This window comes from Ornithorhynchus anatinus, chromosome 19 (assembly GCF_004115215.2).
Source record: "Ornithorhynchus anatinus isolate Pmale09 chromosome 19, mOrnAna1.pri.v4, whole genome shotgun sequence".
NCBI classification, from domain to species: domain Eukaryota; kingdom Metazoa; phylum Chordata; class Mammalia; order Monotremata; family Ornithorhynchidae; genus Ornithorhynchus; species Ornithorhynchus anatinus.
In genome coordinates, this window is record NC_041746.1 from 27,230,161 (window position 1) to 27,255,787 (window position 25,627).

General features: G+C 43.4%; 2 protein-coding genes across 9 annotated transcripts in view; one reads left to right on the forward strand and one right to left on the reverse strand.

The window, feature by feature from the left end:
• The window catches only part of RARS2 (arginyl-tRNA synthetase 2, mitochondrial), a 42,242-nt gene extending 31,066 nt beyond the window's left edge, over window positions 1-11,176 (reverse strand). For 2 of the 5 annotated variants that reach the window (XM_039914740.1, XM_001513341.4), the window contains exons 1-4: window positions 11,106-11,176; window positions 6,479-6,552; window positions 6,044-6,149; window positions 3,189-3,272 (exon numbers count right to left, since the gene is read on the reverse strand). In XM_039914740.1, coding sequence (XP_039770674.1) covers window positions 3,189-3,272; window positions 6,044-6,149; window positions 6,479-6,552; window positions 11,106-11,141 — 300 coding nt within the window. In that variant the 5' untranslated portion in view covers window positions 11,142-11,176. Of the gene's footprint in view, window positions 1-3,188; window positions 3,311-6,043; window positions 6,150-6,473; window positions 6,553-10,930; window positions 10,950-11,105 lie in introns of those variants that run through there. The other 3 variants (XM_016228081.3, XM_016228080.3, XM_039914741.1) reach the window with 3 other exon arrangements.
• Window positions 11,177-11,330: 154 nt separating this feature from the next.
• ORC3 (origin recognition complex subunit 3) overlaps window positions 11,331-25,627 on the forward strand; it is a 61,406-nt gene continuing 47,109 nt past the window's right edge. For 2 of the 4 annotated variants that reach the window (XM_029047214.1, XM_007670745.2), the window contains exons 1-3: window positions 11,331-11,356; window positions 17,874-17,928; window positions 25,081-25,178. In XM_029047214.1, the coding sequence (XP_028903047.1) occupies window positions 11,333-11,356; window positions 17,874-17,928; window positions 25,081-25,178 (177 nt within the window). In that variant the 5' untranslated portion in view covers window positions 11,331-11,332. Of the gene's footprint in view, window positions 11,357-17,873; window positions 17,929-19,335; window positions 19,378-21,735; window positions 21,851-25,080; window positions 25,179-25,627 lie in introns of those variants that run through there. The other 2 variants (XM_029047215.1, XM_039914773.1) reach the window with 2 other exon arrangements.

A 25,627-nucleotide genomic window follows, 5' to 3' on the forward strand; every position in this document is an offset into this window, starting at 1 on the left:
TTTCAGCTGTTTTATTACAGTGTTAAGGTGATGGTCAGACTTGGGGTGGGAAACAGTGATAAAGAGATTGAAAGGGAGCTTGGATGGTGGGATCAAAAAGGGGGTGGGGGTAAGAGGAGAAGGTGGGACTAAAACTAAGCAGAATGAGGAGAGAGTCAGGATTAATGACAGCTACTGCAGAGATTTGGGCTGGAGACAGGGAATGTGAGTGGTAGTCTGACTACAGCTGGATCTGAGACATTTTAAGGAATTTGGGAATCTAACAATTTATAAGGCTGGTTACAGCTTGCAAAGGCTCCGTTCCCAAATTTTTGGCTCTGGCAGAGCGACAACTTCTGTTTTGCAGTCAGTAAATTTGCAAGCAGATGTTTCTGGATCTTTAACAGTTGTGCCCATCTACATAGGGAGCTGCCATCTGGTTTGCCCTTGCGGTCCTCACCCTCTGGCTCCACCTCTGCCCTACAGATTATGAACTACACAAGGGTAGAGACTGGAAACGTCTCATGTGTTGGGCGCCAACCCTGCAGAACCTTCTGGGTACACAGAAAGCATTCACAATTCATTGAAGCCAGCTAATATGTATGAACTATGCCCAGGATTTCTAGGTTCTGTCTCCTCTCCCTGGCCTATTTCCATTCTTCTCCTAAACCCTCAATCCTGGCTCCCCACGGCTGGTCACTTCCATTTCTCTCCCAGCCCCTCTCTTTGCAGTCCCATGCCTTTTCTGAGCCCCACCTCTCCTTCTTTTTGGGTCCTGGCCTTCCCCTCTCCTTAACATCACTATCTTCCTGCCCTCGTAACCTCTTCTATTCCCAGGACCCTCCTAATGCCAAGTTCCCCACGGTTTAAATTGCATACTCCTTCTGCCATTACATCCCATCTGAAGCACCTTACAACACTGCTGTCCGAATAGCTCCTAACCGCTGACCAGCCCCCATTTCTCTCACTGCCGCTCTGGCCCATTTTGCCCCTTGCCACAAGTCTGGGCACCCCTGCTTCCCTCACCTCTCCCTATGGGTCACCCCAGTTCCTCTTGCTTTCATTCTAATCCAGCAGCAGCTCCTCCTCTCTTTCCTCCCCTCCCAGCATGGTGGCAGAAACAAATCCCAGGCTATTAAGAATCCGTAAATTGCCCTGTGGGCTCTAACATTGGTCTCCTCAGCATCCTGTGATAGCCAATTATGAAAAGCAGCCTGAATGAGAACAAGCTTTTGATATTCAGTTAGTCAAAAAATATTTCTTTACAGGCTGCATTAGTTTCAGCTGATCTGAACAATACAGTTTACCAAACCCTAAAAGCAACCCTGTAAGGAACCATCAATAGGAGGGGCAACTACACAACAAGAATTTCAATTTGACCATGCTATCTTATTCTTCCATGATGTAGACTCATGCTGCTGGACTGAAAAATCCATATTTTCAAAGGACTAACTAGAAAACAGACCTATGCACTTAGCCTGGCCTACTTTCACATGACTTGATAAGCTTATTCTTGGCTCCTAGCCCAGCCAAATAAATCCTAAAAGGCTCTTTCCGGAATCCCCACTGGAGTTGGGAAGTGGAAACAGATGCAGCAGCCATTAAGTGGCATCACACACTATCCTGTGAATTTAATTCTGACCAATAAAAGAGCACGGAACTGCTCTCTCCTGAGGTCTTGGTGGGATAGCTCCAGTACCAATCAAAAAGACAGTGATGTCTAGAATGCCATATTCCCTTGTCCCATCCCTATCAAGGGGTACTTCAGTTAAAATTTTCCAAAGGCATTACAGATTTCAGCAGCAACCACAAGAGGGCTTCCCTACAACTATGATTTTCCTTTAGAACATGCAGCATTTTCATCTGCAGAACATTCTGAAAATTCAAAGACCTCTCAATTGTAAATAAAGTGTCTGTGAACACGCTCATAAGAATAGATGGACAGTTAAAAATAAATGGAGTAGGCAAGTTGTTGCCATCTGACATTTTATACATCTCTAACACAAACTGTAACAGAAGAGGATAACTAGGACATCCTGAACTGCACTAATAAGCACCAGGGAAAGGGGAATTTCTTCTTGAAGCCAAGATGAGAAGCTCACATAAGTTTTTCAAATTGCCATGGGCCTACATGAAACTGTTCTAGGCTCAGAAGAAATAAGTCTGTGGGAGAGTTAAAATTTTAATCTAAACTGAAGTCATGACACACAGTCCTGTCCCTACTCTACTGGGCTATATTTGCTCACAACCACCACCGAATATGTACACCTCTGATAGTGATGTTTGTGAAAAGGGACACTGAAAATTTTGCAATCTGGTTAATAATGATAGGTTTACAATGGACTCTTACTTTGGCTCTACTTGTAAAGATAATGTACATTAAATAGGTTGATAATTCATAAACCTTTTAACTTTTATTGGTGTCATGTCCCTGCTGGTTAACATGCAGGGATAATGCTATGATCTTTTATCTCTCCAAAATGTACTATTTCCTGAGAACTGGAAATATTATCTGTTCCCTGCCTTGACACCAAGCTGGAACTGCACCATAACAAGCACCTTGCAGATAAGCAAGCTTCAAACAATTCAATTTACTGTTTGGTCTCTGTTTTCTCCCGGTTTCATTGAAGTGAGGGCACTTAGCAACAAAATGAATTCAGAAGTCTGTTATACTGTGCGCCTTTTAAAATAATTAATTAGCCAATGGTAACGAATAGTCAAATGTATATAATGCATCTATTGTCTTGAGACTACAGAATTTTTAACTTGCATTCCGTAATTCTTTCATTCATATATTAATAGTAATTGAGGCTCCCCCGCCCATAAGGATGCAAGAAATGTGCAACTGTGCAAATTCAACAAAGAGCTGCTGCCTTTACGTTGCTCTAATCTATAATAGACAAAAGACCACTTAGGACAGACATAAAAATGGACAAAAAAAAACCCAACAAAAAAAACCCCCTCAAAACAAAGCCCATATAATTTTAACAAATTTTCCAATTTTGGTCATAATGGGAGCACAATGAAAACACCTCTGGTTTTCTTTGCCAATCCCAACATATTTGACAGAGTTGAAGACTGAACAAAAATACAAGTTGTTGAGTAAAAGGGCTCATAAAAGAAGTTTCCAAACAGATTATATAAAATTCAAATATGAGATTTTTCCCCCCAAGTAAAACTCACAAATTTAAAATTTATCTTAGTCTTACCTTGGTTAACAGTTCTCTGTTTATTTTGAAATTTACCGTTCCTGGTCCGGTGCTGATTTCACTCACCACTGTATCACATTTTAGCTAGAAAACACACGAAAGGCTGAATTCAGACAGGTGATCTGTAAAACGGAGGTATGAAGAAGTTTTATAGCACCCACTCTCAAAATGATGAATCCTACTGAGATATCCAAGGGTTTCTCTATTCCCATCTTTGCATCTTGGTTAAGACTGTCCATATCTACCCAACCATTTTTCTCCCTCTGTGGGACAGGCACTGGAGCTATCCAATCTGATTATCTTGTATCTATCCCAGAATTTATCACAGTGCTTGGCACAGAGTAAGCACTTAACAACACTGCTATTATAATAACATGGTTATTATTACTAAATGTCCTTTCTGTCCACATAGGCAAACCTCCTTCTTTCAGCCAAACACTCACACCTCTGCTTCTTCTCTTTCTTTCCATTTTTCAGAGTTCTCAATATCTCAGTTCTTTCACAGAACTAACCATGCTGATTAGTCAATTAACTGGGTGCTTACTGTGTGCAGAGCATTGTATTAAATGCTTAGGAGAGCAGAGTACAAAATAGTTGGTAGACCCAGTCCTTGCCACATGAGCTTACAGTCTAGAGGAACTTCTACTGATCTCCTACAACTCAGGAGGCAGATTTTGCTTCTTTAACACCACTCTACTCAAGGTACCTCAATCTTGTCTCCATTCTGTCATTCAACTGTATTTACTAAGCAAGTACTTTGTGCAGAGCACTATACTAAACGCTTGGGAAAATACAGTACAACAAAAAAGAGTGACAATCTCTGTCCAGAAGGAGCTCATAGTCTAGATCGGTCTTGCCACCAATCCCTTGCCTAAGTCCTCCCTCTGGTTTGAATTCCCTCCTGCTTTACAACCGACAGACCACCACTCACCCCATTTGCAAAGTCTTTTAAAATCTTATCTCCTCCAAGAGGGCTTCCCTGAGTTTTCCCCAATTCTTTGCCTGGCCTATGCATTGGGTCTGTAGCCCATAAGCACTCTGATACTCACACCCCCAGGACATATGTTCATATCTTTATACTTTGCCATTTCCCCCATCTATAATTGATTTTAATATCTGTCTCTCCCCGAGGCTATAAGCTCTATTGGAGTGTACTCTCCCAAGTGCTTAGTACAGTGCTTTGCACACAGTAAGAAAATACCACTGACTGACTGATTGATCCAATTTAGACTGTGAGCCCCACATTGGCTAGGGACTGTGTGCAATCTGATTATCTTGCATCTACCCTATTGCTTAGTACAGAGCCTGGTATACAGTAAGTGCTTAAGTACCATAAAAAAAGAATAATTAATCTGGGTGATCATTATCACTTGTCATGTCATCTAACTTTCCCGCAGACTGAACTTATTTTGATTCCTATTAAGCCTCTGAAGGTTTTGTTTAAAGCATTTTCATGAAGGTGAGCAGTCATGTACCTAATGAATTAAACATTAAAATTAAGGAATACTGCTTTAAATTTACTTACCAAAATGTATGCTTCTTAAGTAAATCTGGGCTAATAGAAGCATTTTAGGGACTGGTACATTTTAGGTTCCGTGACTACAATGCTAGACATCCTGAGAATCTTACCAGTGTGCCATTGTATTAAAAAAAAAACACCCTGAATTTGTCCAGGGACCACTCACTACATCTCCTGCTCCAGTCCCTGATTCTCAATCCCAGCAGGAATGGGCAGAAGTGAGCACTCGGCCTGGGCCTGCCAACACGGCAGCGTTGGCCAAACCAAAGAGGAAGTCTAAGACCTGAGACACCGTCCCGCTCCCTGACTCTCCAGCTGCCTCCCTTCTGGAAGAAGAGCAGGCAGAAACCACTATCACATGGCTCAGGCATTGATTAGGCAGGGCCAGGTGGGGAAGGTTCAGCCACATGTGTTACTTTGTATGGGAATAACTGGGACTGTGGGGTGTGGGGATGGTTGGACCACTGCTGCGGCTGCTGCCTAAGATGGATGCTTCTGTTTGGTCACATTATCAGAAATCCAGAAGAATCAGAACTCCAGAAATGCTCACCTCCCATGTATTCTAGATACTACCGTGTCCACATATTCATAAGGCTGTTGGATATCTCTTTAAATTTCCCCCACTTTCTACACTTGTGGAAATGTACTATCTCAGACTATTGTTCCCCAGAGAGGCATTTATGTCTCTCTCTTATAAATCAATTAACACAACCTGATCTTGCATCTGTCTTTTCTGGGAGCAATACAGTCCAACAACTTAAATTTGGTCAGGCATTACAACCTCCGTATCTCTCTCAAAAGGTGTTCACCATGAAAATGAAATATGAGAAAGACTTATGAGCTCTTGTAATCTACCATTTCCCAGTTAACACTAGTCTATTTACATTTGATTGTTCCTTCTCACATTTTATGTTCACCTTTATTATATCTAATTTTAAATTTCAACCAATTTCTGCATTTTATCAATCTCATTCTGCATTTTACATACATCCTCCAGTGGTTTCAAAAGTTCACCCAGCTTCAAATAATCCATAAATTTAATTAACACCATTCACTCACCCTTCCAAGTAGTTAATGAGAATATTGAACAATGCTGGGCTGAGAACAGTGCAACGTATGATTTGTGAAATCCTCCTAACTTGACAATGAACTGTTAAAATGAATTACTCTGGGTCTCCAATTTTTTTAGACCCCTTTTCTAAATCTAAGTGAGGATCCATTTAAATAAGGCCAGTGGAACCGTATCAAATTCCTTATTAAAACTAAGATCACATGCCAACTCCATTTAATATCCACCAGGTTCATTATCTTCTCATTGAAAATAAGTGCTAGGTACCTTTTTCGCTAGGCTCTGGGCTTGTTCTTGAATATCTGATGTTGAGTTATCCCTGGAGCTGTTTTCCAACACAGATCGTAAAGAAAGTTGGAAGTCAGCAACCTCTCTAAAGAAAGGCATAAAAATAGGGAAGAAAAGAAAACTGAATTAAAAAAAGCACAACCACGCCCACAACACAGCTACTGAAATAAAAGGCATCTGCTACACCCATGTCCAAGGTTCATGAGCCCTGGAGGCACCTCCATTAACTATCCTCACGCCTCGGTATGCGGTATACGGCTAATAAAATACTGCAACCTTTTCCATTGAGCCTCTAATCAAAATTTCAAAGTGGAGAGATGGCACCACATTGCAATATTTCTAAATTCTCATATCAACTAAGACACTACATGATATTTCCATTTACTAGAATACAAAAGTTAGCAGATACTTTACTGTTTCCTGGAGATAGGAATTGCAGATATTGATTTTATCAAATTTTCTGGCGGAAGATCCAAAACTTGGGAAAGCTACAATCCAAACAAAGAAAAAAAACAGGGTAAGAGGATTATCACCAGTCCTTGTTTCACAAGTTCATTACTTGAATGAACTCCTCATGTATCATGGAACTATAGTCAGAAGGGATCTGGGGGGCAAGGGAGATGGATCCAATCTAGCCCTATGCCTCCAGGCATGTGAATAATGAAAACGGTTTATGACCCCAAATTATCTATTTTTTCCTTAAAGGCATCCACAATCTCAGTAGCTTTATCACCCTGAAAGTCAAGGAGACCTTCCTCCTCTACATCCCACACCTTTCTTACTTTAAGAGGAAGGGTGACTTTCAGTTAATAGCCTTTTCCCACCTTCTCAGGACTTTGTTTTTAAATTGCACCAAATTGCTAACTCATATTCAGCCTGCTGCTCCCATGGTACCTAGCTGGCTTTTCTCCATCTTGTACTTAAAAATCAAGTTATTGCATGTAAAACGGCCCTGCTGTTGTTCGGTGGAAAGAGCCCCATTCTGGGGATCGGGAGGCTTGGGGGCCAGTCTCGGTTCTGCCTGTAACTGGTTACTTGTTATCCCTCATTTATCCCAATTTAATCCTAACCTGTTTCTGTAGGACTAATTTATCCCAGCCATTAGGAGCCCAATGTAATTAGGCATTATCTACAAGTTTAAAGTGCACACTCTCAAATCCCTCATTTAAATCACCCATAAAAAATACCGATCGGAGCAGGTCTGACGATCAATAATTCTCATGTGTCACCATGCAATGCGTCTTCCGAATCTGACCCTGAACCATCAATAATGACTCCAGGTGTGACCCCAGTCAGTCGTCTACCTTTACCTCATCGTTCACTGAGATTGACACGTTGGGTGGGAGGGATAGCTTTCCCTAAAGTCTAGAGTACAACAGTTATTTCCACATTATCTACCTTGTCTGTCACTATCCTAGAAGAAAAATGAATCAGTCTGGCATGATCGCCATCAAGTCATGGGGACTACTTTCTAATATGCTACCCCTTTAGGGGCCTGCGAACATCTTTTAATGATTTGTTCTACTATCTTCCGAGGAATACATAGTGATCTGCACACAGTAAGTGCTCAATAAATACCACACTGACTGATTGATGGGAGTTGAGTTCTAGCCTCACCCCTTTCCCCCTTTGTAAAAAGACGAGCGTAGCAAACCTCAGGGAGTTCTCAAAAAATAATGGTTGGTGGCTTGACAACAAAGCTGTCCATACCTTCTTGGTAAATAATTTGTATACCTGCCTCCTCCACTGAAGTACGAGTGTCTTGTGGTCAAGAATGCATGTGCTTCTGTTGTACTCTCCCCAAGTACTTCATTCATTCAATTGTATTTATTGAGCGCAGAGCTCGGTACTAAGCGCTTAGGAGACTACAATATAATAAGCAGACACGTTCTCTGTACTTAATACGGTGCCTAGGACTCAGTAGGTATTAAATATCATTACTACTTATATTATTACTACTCTTTACGTACTCTACTTAATCCCTACTACTTAAGTGTCTAGTTTCTAGACTGTAAACTCCCTGTGGGCAGAGATCACGCCTACCAACCCTATTTAACTGGACTTTTCCAAGTCCTTACCACAATATTCTGCCTACATCAAGCCACCACTGCCTGACACACTTTGTTGATTTAAATGCGAGAGAATCTGGCTCAACGGTCCAGAAAATGAATGCTGCCATAGCCAAGTCCCCCACAGAGTGAGACTCAAAAGTAACTACGTGAAGACACGAGGGTCTCCCTGCTTCCACCCACCACAGGTTACATGCCACAACATACCTTAAGGTGCTTGAGAAAGGCGATCTTTTTCAAAGACCAATCTAATTATACCGCTTTCCTCTATCCCTTTGCTGACTGCATCAAATTAAAACCCCGACTCTTTCATATCTAGATGCCCCCTGTCCCACGACACATTAGCTTGTGCTCTCCATTTATCCAAGAAACCTCCTTAACACTCTAACTCTACTCTACACAAAGCTTTCCTGCCTCTAAGCTAAAGGCCACACGACAGCTGTCACTTGGAAAGTCCTCCTGACTCTGCTTCGGCAAAACATTCCCCTTTCCACCCCCAATGACTTCAATCAACCCATCAATTAATGGTATTTATTGATCACTTATTGTGTGCAGAGCACTGTACTAAGTGATTGGAAGAGTACAATACAGAGTTTGTAGGGATGAGTACGATGCAGAGCAGGTAATAATAATAATAATAATGGTATTTTTTAAGCACTTACTATGTTGCCAGGTACTGTGCTAAGCACTGAGGTGGATACAAGCAAATTGGGTTGCACATGGTCCCTGTCCCTCAAGGGGCTCGGAGTCTCAACCCTCTTTTTACAGATGAGGTAACTGAGGCACAGAGAAGTGAAGTGACTTGTCCAAGCACACTGTCCCAAAAAGATCCACCTCCTGCAAGAAGCCTTCCAAAATAAAACGCCCCGCTTCCCTGCTCATGCCATCTTTCCAGCTCCCTCATCACACATTTAGGTTGGCTCACACATTTCCATAATACTCATCCTCTTAAAATACTAATGGTACGTATCCCAGTTGTGTTTACCTGTCTTGCCCATTAGAATACAAACCCGAGGGTGGAGATCCCGGCATTTAGTACAGTGCACGTTTTGTACATTTAGCACAAGCAGGCGCTTACATATCTTAGTTATTGCTATACTTTCCTCTCTCGGGTTCCCAGAGCAGGGGTTTGCATGGAGAGGTGTGGGGTCGATCATGTAAATACTGTAAATGGAGGAAAAACTTGGCAAAACTTTCCATTCCTGGATTAGTGTGTATCTGGGGAAAGCCGCACGTGTGGACAGAGGGAGGTATCTGCACGAGGATGGGCCTGGGGGTCGGGAGCAGAGATAATAATAATAAAAATAATAATAATAATAATAATGGTGGTATTTGTTCAGCACTTACTGTGTGCCAGGCACTGGGCTAAGCGCTGGGGTGGATACATGCAAACTGTGTTGGACCCAATCTCTGTCCCACATGGGATCGCAGTCTCATTCCCATTTTACAAATGAGATGACTGAGGCCCAGGGCAGTGAAGTGACTCGTCCAAGCGGCAGAGGCAGAATTAGAACCCACGACGGCAGCATGGTGCAGATAATAAAACACGGGCCTGGGAGGCTGAAGGACATGGGTTCTAATCCTAGCTCCGCCACTTGTCTGCCGTGTGACCCTGGGCAAGTCACTTAAAGAGCCTGGGCTTGGGAGTCAGAGGTCATGGGTTCTAATCCCGCCCCCATGTGTCAGCTGTGTAACTTTGGGCAAGCCACTTCACCTCTTTGGGCCTCAGTTATCTCATCTGTAAAATGGGGATTAAGAATGTGAGCCCCAAGTGGGACAACCTGATTCCCCTGTGTCTACCCCAGCGCTTAGAACAGTGCTCGGCACATAGTAAGCGCTTAACAAATACCAACATTATTATTATCTGTAAAATGGAGATTAAGACGGTGAGCCCCACGTGGGACAACCTGATCACCTTATATCGCCACCAGCGTTTAGAACAGTGCTTGGCACAGAGTAAGCGCTTAACGAATATCCACATTGTTATTATTCCTCTGGGCCTCAGTGCCAGTACCGTAATTATTAGAGTACTGCCGATATCGTAATTACTAGAGTATTGCCGGTACCGCAATTACTAGAGAAGCAGCGTGGCTCAGTGGAAAGAGCACGGGCTTTGGAGTCAGGGCTCATGAGTTCGAATCCCAGCTCTGCCACTTGTCGGCTGTGTGACTGTGGGCAAGTCACTTAACTTCTCTGTGCCTCAGTTCCCTCATCTGTAAAATGGGGATGAAGACTGGGAGCCCCACGTGGGACAACCTGATTCCCCTATGTCTACCCCAGCGCTTAGAACAGTGTTCGGCACATAGTAAGCGCTTAACAAATACCAACATTATTATTATTATTATTAGAGTATTGCCGGTACCGTAATTGCTATACTATTGCCGGTACCGCAATTACTAGAGTATTGCCGGTACCGTAAGCAGCGTGGCTCAGTAGAAAGAGCGTGGGCTTTGGAGTCAGAGGTCATGAGTTCGAATCCCAGCTCTGCCACTTGTCAGCTGTGCGACTGGGGGCAAGTCACTTCACTTCTCTGGGCCTCAGTGCCCTCACCTGTAAAATGGGGATGAAGACTGTGAGCCCCAGGTGGGACAACCTGATTCCCCTGTGTCTCCCCCAGCGCTGAGAACAGTGCTCGGCACATAGTAAGCGCTTAACAAATACCAACATTATTATTATTATTATTATATTGCCGGTACCGTAATTGCTATACTAATGCCGGTACCGTAATCGCTATAATATTGCCGGTACCGTAATTGCTATATGGCCGGTACCGTAATTACTAGAATATTGCCGGTACCGTAATTATCAAAGTGTTGGCCCCCAGGCGCCCACGCCCGCTTGGATCCTCCGGGGACAGGGGGCTCCGAGAGGCGGGAAGGGAAAGGGGACGCCGGCGTCCCGCGGCCGCGAGGGCCGAGATCCGCCCCCCTCCTTAACGTCCCGCGTCCCTTCCCCTCCGCGGCCGCCGGTACCTGCCGGGCGATGGTCCGGCGGAAGGCGGCCGCCATCTTCCCCCGCGGCCGCCGGCCGGAAGTCCCGCCCCGGTCCGCGCCGCGTCGGCCAATCCCGAGGCCGGAAGGGGCCTCGCGCCCCCCCCCCCGGGTTTTGACCTCTGACCTCTGCCGCCCGGCGCCGCGGGGGAGGGCGGGAAAAAAGTCCGTTTGAAGACGGCGGGGCCGGAGGCGGGGGGAGGGGCAAGATGGCGGCGGCCTCCGTGTCCAAGGTGAGGGGCCCGAGCGCGGCCGGCGGGGCGGAGCCTGGGCGGGATCGGCCCCCGAATCAGAACGATGATAATTACAATAATCGTTGCAATTAGAAAGTTGATTAAGATTCATTGCGGTTATAAAGTTGGTCTCTCCTTAGCTCCTGTTAGGGGGCCAAGCGTTGCTGTGTGACCTTGGACAGGTCCCTGGCCGCCTCTGGGCCTCAGTGACCTCATCTGCAAAATGGGGATGAAGCCTGGAAGCCCTACGGGGGACCACCTGGGGCTGGGAGCTGCCCCAGCGCTTAGAACAGTGCTTGGCACAGAGGAAGCGCTGAACAAATGGCATCATCATTATTGTTGTTATTATTATTATTCTCTGGGCCTCAGTGACCTCATCTGCAAAATGGGGATGAAGCCTGGAAGCCCTACGGGGGACCACCTGATGGCCTGGGATCTGCCCCAGCGCTTAGAACAGTGCTTGGCACAGAGGAAGCGCTGAACAAATGCCATTATTATTATTATTATTATTATTCCCTGGGCCTCAGTGACCTCATCTGCAAAATGGGGATGAAGCCTGGGAGCCCTACATGGGACAACCTGACGGCCTGGGATCTCCCCTAGCGCTTAGAACAGTGCTTGGCACAGAGGAAGCGCTGAACAAATGCCATCATTATTATTATTATTATTCCCTGGGCCTCAGTGACCTCATCTGCAAAATGGGGATGAAGCCTGGGAGCCCTACATGGGACAACCTGACGGCCTGGGATCTCCCCTAGCGCTTAGAACAGTGCTTGGCACAGAGGAAGCGCTGAACAAATGCCATTATTATTATTATTCTTTGGGCCTCAGTGACCTCATCTGCAAAATGGGGATGAAGCCTGGAAGCCCTACGTGGGACAACCTGATGGCCTGGGATCTCCCCTAGCGCTTAGAACAGTGCTTGGCACAGAGGAAGCGCTGAACAAATGCCATCATTATCATTATTATTATTCCCTGGGCCTCAGTGACCTCATCTGCAAAATGGGGCTGAAGCCTGGGAGCCCCACGTGGGACAACCTGATCATACTGTATCCCCCCCAGCGCTTAGAACAGTGCTTGGCACATAGGAAGCGCTTAACAAATACCAACAATATTATTATTATTATTATTGTTAGTCTCTGGGCCTCAGTGATCTCATCTGGAAAATGGGGATGGAGACTGGGAGCCCACGGGGGACAGCCTGTTTATCTTGTATCTCCCCCCAGTGCTTAGAACAGTGTTTGGCACATAGTAAGCCCTTAACAAATGCCATCATTATTATCATTATTATTATTCCCTGGGCTTCTAGAGCAGTGCTTGGCACATAGTAAGAGCTTTAGAAATGCCATCATTATTATTATTATTATTATTCTCTGGGCCTCAGTGACCTCATCTGGAAAATGGGGATGAAGACTAGGAGCCCCACGGGGGACAACCTGATGACCTTGGATCTACCCCAGCACTTAGAACAGTGCTTGGCACATAGTAAGCCCTTAACAAATGCCATCATCGTCATTATTCTCTGTGCCTCAGTGATCTCATCTGTAAAATGAGGATGGAGACTCTGAACCCCACGTGGGACAACCTGATCGCCTTGGATCTACCCCAGCGCTTAGAACATTGCTCGGCACATAGGAAGCGCTTAACAAATGCCATCATTATTATTATTATTATTCTCTGGGCCTCAGTGACCTCATCTGGAAAATGGAGATGGAGACTGGGAGCCCCACGTGGGACAACCTGATGGCCTTGGATCTACCCCAGCGCTTAGAACAGTGCTCGGCACATAGGAAGCGCTTAACAAATGCCATCATTATTCTTGTTGTTGTTATTCTCTGGGCCTCAGTGACCTCATCTGCAAAATGGGGATGGAGCCTGGGAGCCCCACGTGGGACAACCTGAGGGCCTTGGATCTACCCCAGCGCTTAGAACAGTGCTTGACACATAGTAAGCACTTAACAAATGCGTGGCTCTCCCCCTTTTAGACTGTGAGCCCGTTGTTGGGTAGGGATCATCTCTCTCTGTTGCCGAATTGTACTTTCCAAGCGCTTAGTACAGTGCTGTGCACATAGTAAGCGCTCAATAAATGCGATTAAATGAATGAATGAGTGGAAAGAGCACGGGGTTGGGAGTCAGAGGTCGTGGGTTCAAATCCCGGCTCAGCCCCATGTCAGCCGTGTCACTTTGGGCAAGTCGCTTGACTTCTCTATGCCTCAGTTACCCCATCTGTAAAATGGGGATTGAGTCCATAGTTGTTCTGCCTTGCATACCGAGGACGGTCACTCCACCTCGGCATAATTTGAGATGTAGAAGTCAGATCCTTGGGCCCAGGCAAGACTCCGAGGAGGAGATGGAAATTTGTAAATGCGGGAAGGGCCAATAAAGATTTCGTTGCTGACGATTATCGTTTTGAGTCTAATGATTTAAAAGACCACATAGTTTTCAAACCAGAAACCTAAATGTATTTTTAATGTAGTTGGTGGGCTAAATTCCTTAGCAAAGCATTCGAGGCATTTTTTGGTAAGGCTGTGTAGTAAGTGCACATTTATATTTGCATATACAGAATTATAGTTTGGGTCAAGTTAATTTTGAGGTCCTTGGTATCCCAAATAACGAGCCTCATCAGCAGGAATGTGCCCGTGACAGATGAGAATAAGGCTGTCAGGAAGAAAGCGTGTTTGCATTTATGGGGATGCATTCAAAAGAGCAACCCAGAAATGATCAAAATAGCTTATTTTTCTCTTTTGACTCCTATACTACTTTTGGACATTTTTGTATCACTGTATTATCACCTAAACAATTGCCTAGATGTATTTGTGGGATCAAGGGGTGGCGAAAAGAAATATGACAGATACACAGAGAGTGGATGCAAAGAACATTCTAACTAGTACAGGTACACATACCTTAGTAAGTAGACTAAGAAAGAGTCTGTTTTTCCTGTTAAGCATATGAACTGGTGATGTTAGTGGCAAGAAAAAGCTGAAAACGTCTTCTGAGAACTGAAGTTAACAATGCAGAGGCTCTGGAAAAAGGAGACACGTGATCACTAACCATAGAAATAATACCCTTACCATAGAAATAGATGGTGAACCCTACGTGTGGTTATAGGAGTAGAATTAGGAAAAGATCTTGATAGTCAAGGAAAAGTTAGGAAAGGTCCAAGGATAGGTTACAAAAAGACAGGGTATCCATCTTTATAACTTAACTGATGACTTTGGAACTATGTAGTAATAAGTATTATCTTGATTTTTCTATGGCCCTTTCCTTTTCCAAGCTGGTTTCACGTTAGTTATCTCACCCTGACCACAGTGCTATCTCTGGCAGGAAGGACCAGGTTCATTCCCCCAGATGTTCCTCCCAGCACAGATTTTGACCCCCCACCCAGAAACCTGGGTTTCCCTCCGATGCCGTGGAAAACCTAGCCGTTAAATGCACTTAGAGTCCTAAAGCCTACGGAGTTTATTATCAGTTTATAAGGCCATTAAGACACTCCCCCCTCCCCCCCAGATAACACTGGAAAGCAGATAATACAATCCTACAATTCTAAACCAATTAACCTATTGTCTCTGTTCAGGAAGAAAGGCCACCCTTTGTTTTATTGAAGGTTCTGGCCCAATTGTCAGTTTCTGTAGCAGCAGCACCTGCCCCAATCAATCAGTGGTAATTATTGAGGACATAATAGCACTGTTCTGAATGCTTGGGCGAATGCAGTACAACACCATTGGTGGACACGTCCTCTGCCCACCAGGAATTATAGCTTAGGCGGGAAAATAAATAAATACTATGAATGAAAGACAACCTTTAAAATAAATTGTGGATGTGTACATTAGCGCTATGAGGTTGAGGGTAAGATAGTGTTGGAAAATATCCCAAGTAGCCAGTTGGGTTATACCATCCTTTTATTCATTTTGTTGCAACAAAAGGTCAGTGGCGACTACAATAGGGTGAAATATCGAGTGCTTAACGGGTACATATCCAAGTGCACAGGGGACAGAGAAGGGAGAAAAGGCAGGGGAAATGAAGAATTAGTTGGAAAGGCCTCTTGGAGGGGATGTGATTTTAATAAGTCTTCGAAGATGGAAAGAGCAGCGGTCGTATGGGAAGGGAGAGGGAGTTCCAGGACAAAGGGAGGATATGGGTAAGGGTTCGACTGTGAGATAAACAAGAGCGAGTCACAGCGAGTAGGTTAGTTTTGGAGGAGCGAAGGGTGTGAGTTGGGTTGAAGGAAATCAGCGACATAAGATAGAAAGCAAGCTGATTGGGTGTCTAAAAGCTAATGATATGGAGTGTCTGATGTGGAGGTGGGAGGGCAATCATTGGAGGTTGAGTGGGTAGATATAAATTGAATGTGTTTTTGGAAAAATGATCTAGGCAGCAGAGTGAAGAAAGGATTGGAGTAGGGAGAGACAGGCAGAGGAGGCTGCCTGATGCCATAGTCAAGGTGTATCTGATAAGTCCTCAGATCAGTATAGATGCAGTTTGGATGGAGAGGAAAGGGTGGATTTTAGCATTGTTGTTTAGTGACAGGATTTGGTGACAGATTGAATATGTGGGTTGAATGAGAGAGATGAGTTGAGGTTACGGGCGTGTGAGACAGGATAGTGATGTTATTTTCAGTGACGGGAAAGACAGGTAGGAGGAAAGGATTTGTGTGGGAGGACAAAGAGTTCTGTCTTGGACATGTTGAGTTTAAGGTGTCAGCAGGACATCCAAGTAGAGATGTCCTGAAGGCAGGAGGTAATGCAAGACTACAGAGAAAGAGTGGTCAGGACTGAAGAATTAGATTTGGAAATTATCTACGTGGAGGTGCTACTTGAAATTGTGGGCCTGGATAAATTATCCAAGGGAGTGGGTGTGGATGGACAATAGAAGGGGATCTAGAATTTAAGGACTCTCACAGTTACAGGGTGGGAAGCAGAGGAGGAGCCTGTGAAAGAGACTGAGAAGGAGCAGCCAGAGAGATAGGAGGGGAACCAGGAGAAGACAATGTTATTGAAGCCCATGTTAGATAATGTTTCTAAGGGAAGGGGGTCTTCAGCGGTGCAGAAGACAGGTGAGAGGTTGAAGGGGATTAGGATGGAGTAGCGCCTGTTAGATTCGGGAAGGAGGGCGGTTTCCGTGAAATGAAGGGGCAAAAGCCAGATTGGAGGGGTTCAAGGAGAGAATCGGAGGGAGTGGGTGTGGATTACTCCCTCAAGGCGTTTGGAGAGGAATAGTACAAGGAAGATGGGACCATAACTGGTGGGAGCCAAGGGGTCAAGGGAGGGGGTTCTTTGTGAGGGTAAGGAGGCAGTGTGGCTTAGTGGATAAAGCCTAGGCCTAGGAGCCAGAGGACCTGGGTTCTATTCGTGGCTCTGCCACTAGACTGACGTGTGATCTTGGGCAAGTCACTCCTCTCTACCTCAGTTTCCTCAACTGCAAAATGGGGATTCGATACCTGTTTTCCCTCCTACTTAGACTGTGAGCCCCATGTGGGACAGGGACTATATCCGGCCTGATTAACTTGTATCTAGCCCGACACTTAGAACAGTGCTTGACACATAGTAAGCACATAACAATGCCCTATAGCAGATAAGCATGTTTGAAAGCAGTGGGGAAGAAGCCATTGGAAAATGAAGTGGCCTGGCTCTAGGTGACAGTCCTCTTGTGATCAGGCTTGATTTACCCCTGGACTCGAGCTACCCTCTTACTGGGCTGAATGCTGCTTTCCTTCAGCAGTCTAGGCAGGTATCATTCACCCCCTCTCCCAGGCTGAATGATCTTCTGGTTTCAGGTGGACCATCTCTAATCTGCTTGAGGTGACCTTTCTTCACCACCTAATGAAGCCTGAAAACTCATTGTGGGCAGGGAATGTGTCCGTTTATTGTTCTATTTTACTCTCCCAAGCACTTAGGACAGTGCTCTGCACACAGTAAGCGCTCAGTAAATATGATTGAATGAAGACTCTTTTTGCTGAGGGAACCCTCTGTAGCAGCTACTTCATCTTGGACACTACCCCAAAGTCACCAGGCACCCTGGGCAGTTTCTTATTGAAAGCTTCAGTTTTGGGTTGGGGAGTCCTTCAGGAAAATCTCTGCCATGCCCGGGACCTAGAAGGAGGGTGTAGAATTATCCCCAATTTTCATTTTGAGGAAACAGACCCAGAGAGGTAAAGTTATTTGTCCAACTTTCACAGGAGGTCCACAGCAAAACCAGCATTCCTAATTCACAGCTCAAACTACCTTCCATTTGCACCTGCTGTGTATAGACCAGATATCTCTCATTTGCAGAGTTTACTTACCTTGAGTTCAGTGTTTTCTCCCCTCAACTCATCTTCTCATGGGAGAAATCAAAGGCCTGGATAATCCACAATTTAGGGAGTCAGTGTGGGAATGATCAGAAGTTGACTATTTCCTTGTCAAAGAATGTGCGACAAAGGAGAAAGAATTGTAACCCTGTCCACGTCAAGATATGCTACTACTCCATTTGCCTGTCAGTGGGTTTTTTTAATTTAGTGTTTTTTTATTGTTATTTTCAGGGCTGCTTTGTGTTTAAGCCAAGTTCCAAGAAGAGAAAGATCTCTATGTCAACAGGTGAGTGCACCTTCTTCATATGTAATGCATTTTAATGAAGTAATTGATTCCAACCATTTCCAGCATGGTTTCATTTTGTAAATCCCTACATAAAGCTCAGATTTAATCATGGATGCTGGCACTGCAGCTTCATTTTGTAGTGCAAGTAGAAGGGATGGGGTAGCTACTGTGACAATGGCTTGAGTGCGAATCAAGCTAGGTTAAGCTAGGTTAGCTCCATACTTGGAGACAAACTCAGTTGTTTCTGGAAAAGGAAGTCACTCCCTCAGGGCCTCCTCCTGAAGTCAATCACTGAAAGTGTCTATCACTAACTTGATTACTTCAGTTACATCAGGGGAATTTGGGGCGGGGGGGTGGGGAGGAGGCAGGAAACCATTTTAGACTTTGAGGTCAAGCATTCAAAGGATCAAGACGCAGGTAATAATAATAATGTTGGTATTTGTTAAGCGCTTACTATGTGCAGAGCACTTTTCTAAGCACTGAGGTAGATAAAGGGTAATCAGGTTGTCCCACGTGAGGCTCACAGTGTCCACTGTAGGGCTAGGGCTCGGGAACGAAGCTCCATTCTCGGATGTTAGCTGGCGTTTTCCCAAAGGAGCTGTGTTCAGTGGGGGAAGGAGACCAGGACGTCTGTATCCAGAAAACCTCCAGGATTCCTTATGGGGAAGTGCAAGGGTGCTGGAAGGGGAAAATGTATCAGCTGTAGGGAGAGGCATTTTGAATCTGGAGTTGAATAATAGAAATTGCCCAACAGAATAAGGCGGTTAATGTAAAGCCTTTTAAATAATAAATGATAAAAAATAAAAAAAGACTTCCCATGCAATCCTGAAAGTCCCAGGATGGTGGTAGAAATTTCAGGGTGAAACTTTGGGGGTACACTCGTGTGACCCTTGTAAATAATCTCTGAAAAAAGATGAGGGTGCTAGAATCCTGGGCTACCACTGGACAGCTGATCTTTTATAAGAGGCCCTGAGTCATTTCAGCTAGGGAGGCATTGTAGCCTAATTGACAAAGCACACAAGACTCAGAGTCAGGAATACCAACTCTGTTGCTTGTACCGCTGGCCTTCTGTGTGACCTCAGACAAGTCGCTTCACTTCTCTGTTCTTCACTTTCTTCATCTATAGAAAATGAGATTCCTCTTAGTGCGAAATTCCTTTTTTCTGGGGCAGAGACTGTGACCAATCTAGTTACTATCAATCTGCTACTACTGATTACTAAGCAATGTAGTACTCAAGTGCTTAGTACCCTGTGAGTGTATAATAAATACCAGAATTTTATTAGTCATCATTATTATTATTGGGCAGCAGTAATCCCCAAAGAGTCACAAAAACAAAAATAAGAAACCTGAAAATAGGTTTTTTCAACAGGATTCAAGAGTCACCTGTTCTTTTTTCCCTGTAGTTAAGCCAGGCTGGTAGCAGCTTGATGGCGACATCAGGAAGAGAAGGTGAAATACAGGACTACAAATAAACACTCCTCCAGTTTTTCATTTACAGGAAAAATAATTTTTGTGATTTAGCAGCCGAGTTTTCTATTAGCACAGTGTCAAGTTAGAAGGATATGAAACTTTCCTTTGTTTCCTCCACGGACACTGAAAGGTCACAGAGATAGGTTAGGAAGGAGTGGGCAGGAAGAATACCATTTTTTCAAGGAGTATAATTTAAGGAAGAAAAATAAATTTCTGGTTGGAGATTATATACAGAACTGTAAATAGAAGCAGTCGTGGTCAGTAAAAGGAAAGGTCAAAGATATATATTTTCTTTATTATACAAAAATGTAGGAAATAAATTAAGTCTCAGGTTCTGCAACAGCTGCATGAAGAAATATAGATTTCTGCATAGACTCCTTTACATTGTATCTCAAATTATAAATTATCAGAGTATCTTATTTTTGTTGTAGTAAACCTGTCAAAATGCCTTCCTGTAAGCCTTAAATAACTTCTAAATTTTCCTAAACTGATTTATCAATATGTTTGTTTTTAGTCTTAAGGGAGTCCCTCTAGTTGCTTTTTTGTTGGGGGGTTGTTTCCAAAGAATAATTACCACGGTGCTAAGGACACATAGTTTTTCTTTTATTAAAACATAACATTAACTTCCATTTTTCTAAACTTAGATCTCAGAGAGATCAAAGTTCTTGTTGATTGGGGCATGCTATCCCGTATGGCAAGAATTCTGAAACTGAGATAACAGAAAAGTTGGCCATGAGAACATCTCGGTCAGATTTAGATTTCTGAAGGTCGCCTACTTTGTTCCGGAAATCAAGGAAAATCCCCAAATGAAAAGGGCCTTTATAAAGCTCTGTTCAAAGATGCATTCCTAGAAGTGGGGACAAAGGAAGATAGCCCAGTGTGCAAAAGCATGCAATATTAAAAAAGCCTTTCAGCAAAGGGAGAGGATCAGCAAAGACCTACATAGTCTAGGTGAGCCTGGCCAGGAAAAAAAAATTAGTCCTGTCTCCAAAATAAGGAAAATGAATGAATTTGGAGATTCCATCTTAAACTAGGGGGGAATCACATATGAGACAAGAAGGAACCAAATCATGAAAAGTTAAAGTGGGTTTATAGAGGACTAGTCAGGCTGGACAAATTTAATGTGTTTTTGATAGAATTACAGAATTAGCAGGTGGAGGGAAAGAACAGGTACTGTATATTTGTATTAAGTAAATTACTTGATTCAGCATCTTGAAATTCTACTTGTAAGCATAGTTCATATAAACTTGGATAACAGTCTCTCAGATTTAAATTTGGCCAAAAGACCATAAATAAAGGACAGTAATGAGTAACAATATTTCTATATTATTAGCTGATTAAAGGAAGAGGAAATGTTTGGGTGGATTGGTGCTTGTTGCCAAAGTATCATCTTTATTAATAACCAGAAAAAAGAAAAAAATAGGTTACAGGCTTTTACAAACAATGGTATTTATTGACCGCTCTGGGAGTGTGTGTGTGTGGAACACTGCTCTGGGAGCATAGGTTTGCAGGATGCTTCTTAGAAGATATGAACTCCATTAAGAAAAGCTAAATAACAGAAATTGATTGAAAAAATAATTTGGAAAAACAAAGCCAAAATATGTTGCACTGTAGTTAGAAAATTGCACTTACAAATAAGGATCAAAAAGCCTGCATTTTTGAACACTTTGAAGAGATAGCACTTAAAACGCAAGCCCAACACAACCGTACCATTATCTAGACTCATCTCTCTCATTCAACCCAGATATGCAATCTTTCACCAAATCCTGTTGACGATACCTTTATGCATGTCTAAAATATATTTATATAATATCGTCTCTTTCTGTTGCCGAATTGTCCATTCCAAGCACTTAGTACAATGCTCTGCACATAGTAAGCACTCAATAAATACTATTGAATGAATATGATATGTCATAAAATACATTTATTTTAATGTCTGTTTCCCTCTCTAGACTCTATGGTCCTTGAGGACAAGGATCATCTCTACTAACTTTACTTTCATTTGCTCTAAAGTATGATGCTCTGCACCCTGTGAGTGCTCAGTAAATACCTCGATTGATTGATTTGTTTGATAGTACCTCATGTATTTGTACCTGTTTTAGTTTTGACCTCTGTAGTTGTAAATAATTTTATACTGATCTCCCCCATTAGAGTGCAAGCTAATGTGGAAGGGCATATGTCACTTGATTATTCTGTGCTTTTCAATCACTTTGTACAGTCAGGGCACCAAATGGGCTTTCAGTAAATACTATTACTACTGCATTTCATGTAATAATTTTGCATCATGAGGAGTAGTACTTTGTTCGCATAAGTGTAAAAATTATTCTTATTTTTGAGGTTGGGAAAACTAGTAGAGGCAAACACAAGACCGGGCTACAAATCTGCAGTTTTAAAACACTTCTCTGGAGGAGATCTACGAGGAGAGACTTGATCGAGTGCCTTTAAGCCGATGGTAAACTCAGTGATTGCTTGAGGTTTTAGGTGTTACTGTTCTTGCTTTGTCCCTTGAATTCATTTTGGAATTACTATTCCGGCTTGAACATTTTCACACGTACTGTGGGCTGAAAGACAAGGAGGTGGAAGGTTGGGGGTGGACAGAGAAGAGACACTGAAACTCAGGGAAAAGAGGGAGACCTTCTTATCCCAGTCATCCTGTCTCATCTTACGCTTGGCCTCAGGACGATATGTACCTCCAACTCTTGGTTAAGGATTTTGAAATATGACCTCTCTGAGATAAAGAATAAACAACTCAGAGCACACATTTTTCTTCCCTCTTCCCTCTTCGTGGCACTAATAGCCAAAGAAATGAGCAACCAGATGAAAAAAGAAGTGAGTCTGGCGGTTTGAAATAAATCAATAAATGAACCGTAATCAATAAGCAAAAAGCAAATCTCAATGGGCCCATAATCCTATCGTGTTTATTCAGCTATGGGCTCTAGCTATGCATCTAGCCATAGACAAGACTTAACAAATACACTGTTTAGTAGTTGGTGACAAGTGAAAAATTGTGGTTGACAGGTTAACTGCCTCCTTAATCCTTTGCATCATTAGCAAATAGGACTGTGGGTGTCGGGGAGGAATTGAGAGAGAAGACTTCAAGCAGACAAACACATTAAACCACACGTAGACAGAGCCAGAGACAATCTGATGGGGATAATTTTGTTTGGGGAATTAAGCCAACATTTACTGAGTCCTGGCCAGGGACTTGAGCCTGGGTGTGCACTGCTGGTGACTGATGTACGCATGCACCTTTGAAGTTTACATGTATGCCCGCCTTTGATAGTCTCTTGATGCATATTCAGAATGGTAGCAAAAGAAACAGAAACACAGGATAGTATTTTGGAGTTGCCATTCCAACATGGTGGCTTTTGAGTATGAAGGTTTTTAAACCTAAAGGTAGAGCTAAAGGATTGAATTTTTTTTTTTAATCTATGCTAATTTCAAATATGTCTGAAAGACCCAGTTTCTTTAGATAATTTTAATTTGTGGTCTTGGAATGGGACCTTTTAGCTCATTCATTTATTTTGGAATGCACTTGCCTAGGATATAGAAGCTCATCAGCAGGTTTATTTATGGAGTACCTATTGAGAGTAGAGAACTAAACTAGTTGGAAGAGATACTGAGGAAACGTAAGGTATGATCCTTACCCTCAAGGATTACAGTCTACTCGAAGAGATTAGCAGATGTAAATTGACAAATATACAGAGTTCAAAGGACACGAATGTAGCTGTACCTAATAAACCCAAAAGGTTAAGTAAATCAAATAAGCAGATTTTAAGTAATTGATAAAGTGAAAATGAATGTTGATAGTCTCCCTCTGAGAAGGAGCAACAAGGCTTGGTTCTAAGGTGTGGAACTTGTAAAGATTTGATTAGAGAGCTGATAACTTACACAGCACACTCATGTTCTCTCATCCCTGACAGTCGTGGTCTCACTGGGGCCTGGAGTGCAATGAGGAAATAGGCAGGCCGGGGTCAGCTCATTGTGAAATACACACAAAGGGTTTTGACCTGCAGGACCCATTTGTGGCCAAAGTGACAGCAGCTGAAGGCAGGGACTGTGCCAACATGCCAGAACCCAGCAGGCGGGTAGCTGCTGCAGTCTAATAATAATTTTGGTATTTGTTAGTTAAGTGCTATGTGCCAGGCACAGGGGTGGTTACAAGCAAATTGTGTTGGACACAGTCCCTCTCCCATGTGAAGCTCACAGTCTCAATCCCCATGTTACAGATGAGGTAACTGAAGTGCCTTGCCCAATGCCACACAGCAGGCATGTGGCGGAGATGGGATTAGAATCCATGATCTTCTGACTCCCAGGCCCGTGCTCTCTCCACTGCACCATGCTGCTTCTATTGCCATCCATGGTTAGAGAAGCATGACCATGGAGACCACTAGACCATGGAGAGAGCATGGGCCTTGAAGTCTGTATGACCGTGGGCAAGTTACTTCACTTCTCTGGGCCTCATCTGTAAAATAGGGATTAAAACCGTGAGTCATGTGTCTGAGACACTTAGACAAGTGTCTGGAACATAAGAAGCACTTAACAAATGCCTTAAAAATAAAAAACATTTTCCAGCTATTTTTCAGTATCCCTGCTGAACTTGTCCACCCTATGGAATGCCCTGGGTGAATGGTCAAAAATTGCCACTGGTGGTATTCCCCTACTTGAAGAACTGGGACCAAAATCCAGGTCTCCTGATTCCCAGAGCCATCCTCTTTACACTGGACCCAAAACAGGGCTTTTAAAATAAACACTATTAAAAAATACAGAGTTGTGGGTATTTAGCTCCTCATTTCTCTCTTAAAGCTGGGACCCAATTGGTTCCTCAGTAATTTGATTGCACCATCTTGCATTTTGGGGCTTTTTTCCCAAAAACACTTTAAAAACATTTCTCAGGTCAGTGATCTCAAGAGAGAGAGATGTTCTAATCATCAAGATTATTTCCTGAGTGGTTTTGATAATAATTATGACATTTGGTAAGCACCAGGGAAGATACAAGATGATCAGATGGGACTCTGTCCCACACTGGGGCTCCCATTCTAAGAGGTAGGGTGAGTAGCTATTTAATTCTCATTTCATAAATGAGGAAATTGTGAAGTACAGAGGGGTTAAGTGACTTGCATGAAGTGTTGCACAGCAGGCCAGGGGCAGAGTTGGCTCTAGAACCCGATCTCCTGAATCCCGGTCTCCTACTCTTTCCACTAGGCATGAGCCATTTCTCCATCTCTTAACATGGCTTCCTCCTACATGAAGCTGTCTGCCATTTGCAATATTTGCCTCTCTGACTCATTTGAATTTGTCTGAGTTAGAATGGAAGCTTTTCCATCCACATTAATCAGCATAATGTCACTCTGCCATCAAGAAGGAAGTAGCTCTTTTTGAGCAAAAGCTTCAAGTGATATGAGAGGCAAGGAAACATAAGAGGAGACAGCTCCAGGTGATACAGCAACACAATAAGGGATATTGTGAGTCCAGGTGGCTGGGACTGTGGATTTCCCACTGACTTATTCAGCTGCGAGTAACTCACAGGTTACCTTCATCGTTAGTGTTATCTTCAAATTCTTCAGAGGAAAACTTTTGAGATATTTTGGTGGGCTAGGTTGTGCATCCATATCATACAGTCTTCTTTCTAATAGCCATGCAAAAGAAATTGAAGATTTGCACTGTTTTCTGTGTCCCTAGCTGACTACTTCAATGAAGGCAAAAGCAGGACTGAAGACAGCAAGCTACGGTTTGACACTTGTCAGTTGTTATGGCAGCAGATGAAATCAGAAACAGAGGTGGGACTATTGTAACAATTCAATGTAGACAATGACTCTCTCCCCTTAAAAGCCTTATTGAAGGCATATCTCCTCCAAGTGGTCTTCCCCTGACTAAAGCCTTCCTCTCTTCTTCCTCTCCCTTCTGTGCCACCCTGACTTGCTCTCTTTATTCATCTCCTCTCCCAGCCCCACAGCATCTAACTCTAATTTATTGATATTAATGTCTGTCTCCCCTTCTAGAACTGTAAGCTCACTGTGGCCAGGAAGTGTGTTTATTCTTGTGTTGTATTCTCTCAAGCCCTTAGTTCTTCACATAGTAGATGCTCAGTAATTATGACTGACTAGTACTTAAAGTCATTTCTGGCTCGTCCCTTCTTCCCCAACCCTCTAAGGGTATTGGCCTTATGTAGACTGTTTGCTCCTATTGCCTCTCATTCCCCCCTGAAAGTAAGTTCACCTGGAGGCCA